Genomic DNA, 11112 nt, shown 5'->3' with positions numbered 1-11112 from the left:
TACAAATATATTTTAAAAAAATCAATATATATGATGGTCAGAATTAATGCCACATAGGGGTGGACGACGATTACGCCCTGGATTTCTCCTTGATTGCTCCGGTGGGGGTTGTGGTTGCTCCAGTTGTGGGTGTTGAGAAGATGACCCACCTTGGTAGAATAAAGAATGTGGAGGTGTTTGTATCACCCACGGCAGAGGTGTTTGAATCCCATAAGGCGATGGGGAATGGTAATGAAATGAGCTCGTTGACGGTGCCCCGGGAGATCCTTCGATGACGATGGCCTATATATCATCAATTAAGTCATAGTCATTGAAAAAGGAGATACACCAGGCCATGCATTCCAACCTGGCATAGGACTGGGAGCAGGAAACATATAAGGGCTAGGATACGCACCTGGCATAATCTGAAGGGGCTATGATTTGGGTGTCGTTGGTTGAGGTATTGGGCCCGGTGATTGTGTGAGCACTGTTAATGGGCCCGTCCCATCGTCCCTTCTTATTAGATTTAAAGGGCCCTGTCGTTCCCTTTCTATACGGATTTACCAACGCCTCTGCTCTTCCGATAGCAAATATAGCTTGTCATAGATCCTAAACCATGGCATGTAATCCAATGTGCACGCTAACTCTAGGACGGTGATCAGTTCACGATCAGGTATATGATCATACTGATTTTCCCAAATTTCGATATATTCCTACCAGAATAACGGCTAATTTGTATTCGTTAGCCATAAGTCGATTTTGTGCTGCTCATCGAGCACCTCAGGTTCCTCAAGAATCGGTTGTCGGAATCTAAATTGTTGCAACACTTTATCAGTCTGGTGCATCTCGACAATAGAATAGTTTACCAATGGGACCTTAACATGCCAAATGTTTATATTTTAAAAGAATTCTTCCGGAATTACTGCCCGTATTGTCGGATCCTCGTATGGTGTCCATTGAAACTATATAAATGGGATAAAAATATTAGTTATATACATAATACTAAATACTAAATACTAAATATGAAACGACTATTTTATGTATATATATTATTTAATATTTACTTGCGCTTCCGACTGTTGGTCTAATAGAAGCATTATATCATCAAGAGCAGTAGGTATTCCAACATAACTCGCCGGATGGTTCCACCTAATTAAATAAATTGTCAGCATACAATTTTATTTTAAATTTATGGAATAATTGTAAAATCAAATAAAAATTTTACCTTGTTATGAGTGGGAATGTATATGGGTGGTTCACTTGAGGATGTAAAAATAGAAAGCGAAACCAAACCCATGATTGTAGTAGTGATAGGCAACCTCTAATTTTGACTTTATTTGGTGGCGTCGCCCGCACTTCCGGTACAATGTTGCCAACACGGCAGACCCCCAACTAAGTTCGCCAACTGCTCTCAAATCAATGAGTTTCAGCAACCACCTCAGATGTACGAGGTTTTGTGACAAGTCCGGCATCAGATAACCTCCAATCATCTCAAGGATGTATGCCCGAGCATATCATATTCTTTCTAATTCAGTCGAATCATTCCCCGACTCCTGGAATGTGTCTCGTAACCAGCCTATCTCGATCCGACCTCCGTAAATATTATCCGGAATAGCACCCAAAAGATCGTAGCATATGGCTCCCCAATCAGCAGATTGAACGGACCCGATGACTGTGGCCCTATCCACCGGTAGTCCTAATTGTAACTGGACATTCTCCAAAGTGATAGTACACTCTCTGCATGGAAGATAGAATGTGTGCGTCTCCGGTCTCCACCTCTCTATTAATGCGCTGATAAGTTTTGGGTCCTACTTGCACCCCCGACCTATAATGATCGCATGCTAAAAACCTACTTCCCTCAAGTAATTTTCTATCAACGGTGATGGCGGACCAGACATGATACGAATATAACATTATAACGCCCGATTTACATACTGTTATAAAAAATTATAAAATAAAAATTAATTAAAATTACATAAATGAAAAAAATTAAATAATATTCAAAAATTAAAATTAATTAAAATGAAAAAATGTTAAAAATGTTCAAAGTTTAAAACAAACAATTACCATTTTCATTTGTTCGACGGAGATATGTTTATAATCGAGACGAATTAAATCCCCGACCATTGCTAACACAATCAGATATTTTTGAAATTATAAAAAAAATAATACTAATTTTAAAAAAATTAAAAGTAAATAACTATTTATAATTTTCTAAATTTAATGAGAAATTTGAGAGTTTTAGGGAGAAATTGTAAAGATTTTTTGCTAAATTGTTAAGAATTTATATGTGAAATAATAGGAGTGGTGGGGGTTTATACTCTCTTTTTTACCGTTGGAATTTAAAAATCGGCCAGAAAATCACTCCCTTGAGGAATCTTTTTTCGCCATGTCAACAAAACTCTTTCATGTGGATGCGTTTTGTTGACGTGGCAAAAAACGCTTCCTTAAAGAAGCGATTTTCTGACTTTTTCTTCCTAAAAGGCGACCACATAGGCGCATTGTGTAAAAATTAACCTTTTCCAATAAATAATGGTATAATCGATCTATTTTCGTAAATATGCATGGAAAAGGGCCTTTTAAGTAATTTAATCATTATTAAACATTGAAAAATGATTTTACTCAGAATTTTCCAAAACATTAGTTTTTCAAAAAAAAAAACAATGAATTTTTATGGAAATCATTTTCGGTGAAATACATAGCCGGCTAAGGCACAAAATTTGTAGAAAGTAAAACACCACAGAACAGTTAAGTCTATATTTTTTATGAACGATTTTAACAGAAAAGAAGTTGCTAAATTAAACAAAAGGTTATAATGAAATTGAAAATGCCCATTTCTTGGACTGGAACTTGAAAACCTCATCAAATTAACAAAACAAATCCACACCTCATTCTAATAACCATAGACTAGCAAATGGGTATTAAGAAAACGTCATCATCCATCCATTAAAAGCCGGGAATCATTATTTATTAGGAGAAGATTTAGATAAAATATGATCATCGTTTTCTTTATGAGTCGGGTTTAAATAAGATTTTTTGGGTTCAAGCTTGACTCAGCCTGAATTATATTAATATTTATATTAAATTGTTAATCTAATAACAATTATTTCCGTTGTCCAATACCTAAAAGAAATTCCCCAACAAAATAATTCAACCTAAAATATAAAATTTATTTCTAATACGATAAAATATTTATTATATTTATTTGTATTTTTTAATATAATAAAATATTTATTATATTTGTGGTAGTGTTTTTTTAATATAATATATTTTTAATATGTTACAAAACTTTTATTTTAATCTTTTTAATGCGTTTAGTGTATTATATTCTTTAAAAATTTTAATTTTAAATAAAAATTAATCTAAAAAATTAAATATGGGTGGATCGAGTCGACTTCAGATTTACTTTTTTTAAATCTGGCCAGCCTTGAGAAAAAATAAGCCCATTTTTTATCCGAATTGAACTTGAATTTAAAAAAATGATCTAAATACCTTACAAAAACCCGGCCATGAGCACCTTTAATATTTATCAGAAATATCAGATTTTTTTTTTGTTGAAGGGGATGATATTTATGATGTTGCACAACTTTTGAGCTCACAATAAAAGTCACCTGCAAGCCTTCGATGTGTGCTATATGACCATAAAAATCAAGCAAAACACTAAGGTAGAACATGAAAATGTTTTGTCTTTTGCTGATATTTAGGGCTTGGAGTTCTGCACAAGGAAGATTGAAGAATTTGGGGGTTTATGTGAAACCCTATAGCAGAGAACCATGAAAGGATGGGAGAATTTCAGGGTTTTAGTGGAGATATTAGGTGTACTTCGGCCCACATAATTTTGGGCCGAAGGGGAAGCTTGAAAACCTCTAAAATTCTATGAAAAGAACAAAACAGCATAGTGCGAACTATCAGTGGGAAAAAGAACTGAAGTTTTGCAAACCAGATATTTTATTTGTTAAGATAACAAAACGCCATGGACATGATGAAAGTAGCTGCAACAGAGAAACCGTCACTTTCTTCTCCTTCTGCCTTGGCTTCAACAATCAAATTCATCCAAATTCCAAAATCTGAAACTTTTCTTCAACCCACCCTTGAACAAACCAGGCAAACCCATGCTCTAACGGTGAAAACTCACTTCAATGTAACCAAGTTCAGCCCTTCAGCACAATTCAATTTCCTTATTACATCTTACACGAAAAACAGCCAACCCCACAGTGCACTTGACATCTATACTTATTTGAGAAGAATGGATTATGAAGTTGATAACTTCATGGTCCCTGCAGTACTGAAAGCTTGTAGTTTTGTTTCAAACACCCAATTGGGCAAAGAAATACATGGTTTTTCTGTGAAGAATGGATTGACTGAAGATGTTTTTGTAAGTAATGCTTTGATACAAATGTATAGTGAATGTGACAGTGTTGTCTCTGCCAGACTGTTGTTTGATAATATGTATGAAAGAGATGCTGTTTCTTGGAGTACAATGATTAGATGCTATGTTAGAAGCAAATTCTACATGGAAGCATTGGAGATGATAAGAAAGATGCAAATTTTACAGATAAGACCTAGTGAAGTTGCCATGATTAGCATGATTACTTTATTTGCAGACCTCATGGATGTTGAAATGGGAAAAGCAATGCATGCTTATGTTACAAGGAATCTTGAGAAAATGAGTGTTCAGTTAACTACTGCTTTCATTCATATGTATGCAAAAAGTGGAAATTTAGCTTCTGCAAGACTGCTTTTCAATGGATTGAACCAGAAAACTGTTGTTTCATGGACTGCTATGATAGCCGGATATATTCATTGCTATAAATTAGAAGAGGGAATGAAGCTTTTTGCTAGAATGATTGAAGAAAGGATAAAGCCAAACGAGATTACTTTGCTGTGTTTAGTTGTAGAGTGTAGTTTTGTGGGGGCTTTAGAACTGGGAAAACAATTACACGTTTATATTTTGAGAAACGGGATTTGTTTGTCTCTGGCTCTTGCTACTGCTCTGGTTGATATGTATGGGAAATGTGGAGAGATAAGGAATGCTAGAGCAGTTTTTGACTCAGTTAAAGACAAAGATGTTATGATCTGGAGTGCTATCATTGCAGCTCATGCACAAACACATTGCATAGATCAGGCTTTTGATCTTTTTGTCAAGATGATGGAATATGGGTTGAGACCTAACCAAGTAACAATGACTACGATGCTTTCACTTTGTGCAGAGACTGGAGCCCTTGATATGGGTAAATGGATTCATACTGTCATAGACAGGCAAGCTGTTGAAATGGATACAATATTAAAAACCGCACTATTGGAAATGTATGCCAAGTGTGGAGACATTGATGGGGCTTGGAAACTGTTCAGGGAAGTTAAAGATAGAGATATTGGTGTGTGGAATACGATGATGGCAGGATTAGGAATGCATGGATGCGGTAAGGAGGCTTTGGAGCTATTCTCCGAGATGGAAAGAGAGGGTGCTAGGCCAAATGATATCACATTTATTGGACTTCTAAATGCTTGTAGCCATGCAGGATTGGTGGAAGAAGGGAAGTTAATTTTTGAGAAAATGGTTCATGCATTTGCATTGGTTCCTAAGATTGAACACTATGGTTGTATGGTGGATCTTCTTGGTCGAGCAGGACTGCTTGATGAGGCCTATGGGATTATCAAAAGCTTGCCTATAAGGGCAAACTCCATTATATGGAGTGCTCTTCTTGCTGCATGCAAGCTTCACCACAACACTGTATTAGGGGAAATGGCTGCTAGGCAACTTGTTTACCTGGAACCTCAAAACTGTGGTTATAATGTTTCTATTTCAAATATATATGCAGTGGCAAATAGGTGGAATGACGTTGCAGAGGTGAGAAAAGCAATGAAGAACAAGGGAATGAGAAAAGAACCAGGGCTCAGCTGTATCGAAGTAAATGGATATGTTTATGAGTTCATAATGGGAGATAAAGCACACCCAGAAATAGAAAAGATAAATGATATGGTGTCTGAGATGGGAAACAAGCTAAAGGAGGCAGGGTACATGGCAGACACTTCTGCTGTCTTAAGAAATATAGATGAGGAAGAGAAAGAAACGGCACTCAATTATCACAGCGAAAAATTGGCTATCGCTTTTGGCCTCATTAGCACAGCTCCAGGCACTCCAATTCAGGTTGTAAAAAATCTGAGAGTTTGTAAAGACTGTCACACTGCAACTAAGCTGCTGTCTAAAATATATCAGAGAGTAATAATAGTACGTGATCGAAAGCGCTTTCACCACTTCAGAGACGGAACCTGTTCCTGTGGAGATTACTGGTAGCACCCTAGTTGTTTATGTATGTTCTAAGAACACAGTGAGGATATCCACAGTTAAAAGTTAATGAAAAGGATTAAAATTCTCTCTCTCACTCTTCATTTTTACCTGTTGCTTAAACCAGCATCATTAGATCAGCAGTTGATTATCTTCCTTCCAAGTTTCAATTGTTACCTTCCTGAGATTACTGCAGTAATATTAATCAGCTAGAAAGTGAATATTATTACTTTCGCCACATATGGTGAAGTGAAGAATATCAAAGATTTGTCAGTTTCAGACCGTAGACCCTTCTTTCAACGACTTGGAAGCATAACCAAATGACTAGGGTCTTAAACCCATTGTGTTTCATCAACAATCATCCCAGAATAAATTAAGGCTATTTTTGAAGAATTAAACCAGATGAAGGGAAAATGTTGAGAAGAAACAAGTATTCTGAATTGTCTCCTTCAAAATATTACACGCTTGAAGAGTATTACATTCAGATGAACAGATGTTCAATCAACGGTTTCAACTTGTTTTCTGGATAAGAGTTGGATCACAATACTCCTTGAGAACATGAAAAAAAAAAGTGATTAACCAAGCCACTGTTGACATCGACGGTCTCCACTAGCACCAACAGAATGCCGAATGCTGATCTTCTCAGTAGAATATTTCTGCTGAAGCCATTCAAAAGCATTCACGTCAAGTTTCCCAGTTACTGATTTCCCTTGCTTCCTACGTATTTGTTGCTCCCGAACAGAAGCCCATAGTTTTTCAATGGCATCCCTTTGTTGAGATGTAAACCTTGCTACATTGTCAAATGCATGTTTTACCAAGATGTCTATAACTGTCTGGCACCTAAGAAGAATACATGCAATTAATCTACTAAATAAAACTCAACACAAGCAACTATATAAAAGCAGAGTTTCTTATCCTTTAATTAGCAGCAGCAAACAGTGAACGCTTACCATGGTGTTTTATAACGTCGAGCAGCAATTTCTAAACAAGAAATCAAGGCTTCTCTCTTTGACTTGAGAAATATCTTAGTGTCCTCCTCATCATCTTTCCTGCTCTTGGTTGCCACATCTTTCCTTCCTTTTGCTCTATCATCTTTTTTGCCAGAACTAGGAATCAGAGCATCAAGTCCAAAAGGATCTGACTCATCCTTGTTATTTTCTTCAGCTGACTCAACTATAGTTTGTTTCTTGTCATCTTCATCATTACCAGTTTCAGTCTCATCTTTCAGGGTAGCAGCTTCATCTATGTCATCATCCTCAGTCGCAAATGGAAGACTACATATTGCATCTTTTAATTTACTAGCTGTTTTCGAAAACTATAATGTTCAGAAACAACATATAAAGACACCATCAGTAACATATTTTGTACGACTAAGAAAAAGGAATCAGTTTAAACAGTATTGTCGAAAAGCATTTTAGTCAAGCAAACAACCTTCACTATGGAAAACTCATGATGTTTACAATATCTGCTTTTCACTAATGCTAAAAAATAAACTACAACACCATTTAAACTGTCACAATATCCCCACTTTTGGCCCCCCCCCAACCAAAAAAAATACCGTACACCAGCATCACAGCATATAATTGTCTCTATGTTTGTCAACATGATGTACTCAGAAAAAGGAATAACTCATGAATGACAGTACTATTGCAACAAAACATACTAAAAGTAAAAATAAAGTAAGTACCACAAAGCTGTCATCAGTTAGAAAGTCATTTGCCATCACCGCCCTAAATGTCCATACAGTCAGTTGGTTCTTCTGCCTCTTGTTTAGGCACTGCAAGGAAAGATAAAGTAAGAAAATATTCAAGGGAGAAAGCCTTATATTTGTAATGCAAACAAAAATCATACCTCAGCTGCATCTTGTGCTGCTGAGAACAGTGAATGATAATCACCTCGTACTGAAGGATCAGTACAAGAAGTTGTGGATGACATTGCAGCCTCCAATACAGCAAAAAAATGTTCACTAGTCCCCCCCTTCACACTTCCAGCCTGTATCAACTGTATGGCAAGCTTTGAAGCCTTAGAAAACTTGGTGGGGTTCTTGATATGTGACGCAATCTTCTGCATTGCCTCAATAACTTGTGTCTCTGAGGCATCTGTTGTCATCTTAAATCTCAAGCGCTTTTCTTGTACAGCAGCTGGGTAGTACAATGCATAAATAATCAGCTACTTGCAAAGAGAGTTCAGCCAAAAAAAGGCTTCTAGGGAGAAGTTGTCAAGTAGCAAAATCGTAAAACTAACAAACAAAAATAGCATACAAGAACTTTCCCTTTGAGTTATATTATGCCAAAACAAATCATTTCAATATCCAAGTCTCATATAAATATATTTAAAATATTATGACACAAAAAGCCAGTTTCTTCATTCTCCTGACCTCGTCCTCCTTTCACCCGAATGAAAATGAAACCATTTCCATGTACTATTTTATCATTCAGATAAAAAAGAAAAAGACCAAATCATAAAGTGCATACACCGCCGTATACATAAGACTAGAACCTATCTTAAGTCATTAAATATAGTCAAATCAACCTCCCAACTACAATTCTTCCTTTCCATTTCAATTTTCGAAACAACTAAACACAGGAACTCAAAATTTCATCTCTGTTTGCTCCTAGTTTCTCATATACCAAAGAATAAAATAACAAGGTAATGTTCACAATAGCCAAGGCCATACTTAAGTATCATTCCCAAAGCAATTTCTTCCAAACTGCAATGCATATTAACCTCATGCATAAGAACAAAATTACTCTAAAAAGTTCAAGCCCCAATAACCCCTAACCCCGGAAATAAATTTACCCCACTAAAAAAACGAAACTTTAAACTGAAAATTGCTGCAAAATCCCAAAATTATCACAAAAAAGTCTCATTCCATCCAAAAAGCAAAGCCCATGTCAAATTCCACTTCAAAATAAGGAAAATTGCAACAACAAGAATTCAAAATCAAATCAAAGACATAAAATTATACGAACCCAGAAAAGAAAGAAAAGGGAAAAAGAAGAAGAATTGTGCAAATTGTAGGTAGGGTTCACCTTCAGGGTTAGATTCAGTAGGCTTAGGTCTCTTAAGAGCACTTTTAAGAACTGGTTTTGGAGAAGCTTCCTTGTTATTGCTGCTACTACTTGTCTTCAAAGAGAAACTAATTTGATTGCCTTCTTTCCCCTCTTCTTCTTCATTTTCTTTTCCTTGTAGTTGCTGGTGATGAGATGGAGGTGGTAACCCTTCAAATAGATTGTCACCCATTTTCTCTCAACTAATCACCAATTGTTTCTTTCTTCGAACGTTTGGTGCTGTTTGTAAAACTGGGAGCTTTCAAGAATTTTAGTTTTGTAGAAAAGGAAACTATGTAGGGGAAAGTTATCCCTTTTCTTTCTTCCCCCTCTAAAAAGAAATAAAAAGGGGTATTATCTTTGTTCAGTAGTAACTAGTATTCCTCGTTTTCCTTTTGGTAGGATAATGAAAAATTAAAGTAATTCTCTACTGGGCTTGGGTTTTGATATGTAAATGGAACCAATACCATCCTTTTAGCCCATTTGCGTTTTAGGTTTATATAGGCATAACCCACTAAGCTTTTATTTTTTATTCACCCTTACAATCAACTTATAAGCCTCTTTTCTAAAACTTAAATATCTCTACATATTTATATGATATGCTTATTAAACATGTTACATTAATCATGTTTAAATATACTATATCATATTTATTATTTTGGTGATCGTTAGTTAAAAATATCACATTTGTATTTTAGACCTTTGACCAAAAAAAAAAGGCAAAGAAGCTTGGAAATGGAGATTGAAAAAGACTTTCAAGATTTCGGAAGGAAGGCTTTGCCACTAGATGGTACCGATAGGACTATGAATAATTTTCGGAAATAAACAAAAAATCCTCTTGATAATAGAGAATCGATAATGGAGCCATTAGAGGGTAAGAAGGCATCATTCGAGGATACTTTAATGAATTCAATATTAAGGGGTAGAATCACTTATGTGAATGGGATTGGCAAGGATAGAGAGTTAGTCGACAGTGAATAATTGGGATAGTGGTTGGTGTTCCGTCAATCCAAGTTTTGAGATTGAAAAGAGCATGTCTTAGATAGTAATCCTCAAGCAATTGGGTAGGAGAATTAGTTATAACATGCTCTCAAATTGAATCTTAGCGTTGGAAAACCTATGCAAAATAGTGTAGGTTATGGATTTGGAAAACGATGATTATATGGCGAGATTGAGTTCCATGATGGATTATGATAAGGTACTATTAAAGGGGCCTTAGGTTATCTTTGGTCATTTTCTCACTATTCAATATAGTCTCTATCATTCTCCACTTTACAATCACAACCTTATAATGTTTGTTTAGATTAGACTATCGGATCTCTTTAGTGAGTTCTATAAAAAAAAGAAGCTTTTTGAGCACTATTAGGGAGACTATTGGTAAGGTTATTCAAGTTGATGTTAAGATAAAAAGAAGATTGAGAGGCCATTATGTTATATTGGCAATGTTCATGTATCTGTGTAAATGGTTGATTTCTAAAGTGAAGATAACTTTTTACAAAGAGTTGAGTATGAAAGCTTGTCGATATTTATTTTTGTTGTGATGCTTATGGTCATTTGAATGAGGCATTTCCAAGGATATTACCATTGGAAGAAAGTAGTGAGATGTTGTAGAATGAACTAGTCAGGAAGGAGTAGTGATCATGTTTGAAAGCGAGAATAACGAATAATTGATAGTGGTTAAGGAACTATCTATGAGACCCGTAAGCAAAGGAAAACACGTAAATTATCTCGATTGGTAATTTATACTTTTACTATAATTACTCAAAGTCTAGCTTGGTCAAGAAGGATTATGACGAC

General features: G+C 35.7%; 2 protein-coding genes across 2 annotated transcripts; one reads left to right on the top strand and one right to left on the bottom strand.

Moving 5' to 3' along the window:
* Positions 1–3952: 3952 nt before the first annotated feature.
* LOC107889213 (pentatricopeptide repeat-containing protein At3g26782, mitochondrial) lies at positions 3953–6357 on the top strand. Its single transcript, XM_016813571.2, has one exon. It carries the CDS (start codon positions 3953–3955, stop codon positions 6272–6274), a length of 2322 nt encoding a protein of 773 aa, XP_016669060.2. The 3' UTR covers positions 6275–6357.
* Positions 6358–6681: 324 nt separating this feature from the next.
* LOC107889222 (uncharacterized) lies at positions 6682–9708 on the bottom strand. Its single transcript, XM_016813579.2, has 5 exons — positions 9298–9708; positions 8117–8406; positions 7953–8042; positions 7216–7580; positions 6682–7105 (listed from the first exon to the last, which is right to left on the bottom strand). Exons 1-5 carry the CDS (start codon positions 9506–9508, stop codon positions 6841–6843), a joined length of 1221 nt encoding a protein of 406 aa, XP_016669068.1. The 5' UTR covers positions 9509–9708; the 3' UTR covers positions 6682–6840.
* Between the last annotated feature and the right edge of the window lie 1404 nt (positions 9709–11112).

The sequence above is a fragment of the Gossypium hirsutum genome, chromosome A11, assembly GCF_007990345.1.
Source record: "Gossypium hirsutum isolate 1008001.06 chromosome A11, Gossypium_hirsutum_v2.1, whole genome shotgun sequence".
Lineage (NCBI taxonomy): Eukaryota > Viridiplantae > Streptophyta > Magnoliopsida > Malvales > Malvaceae > Gossypium > Gossypium hirsutum.
The sequence above is the reverse complement of the archived record's forward strand: the minus strand, read 5'-3'. Positions and strand labels throughout refer to the sequence as shown.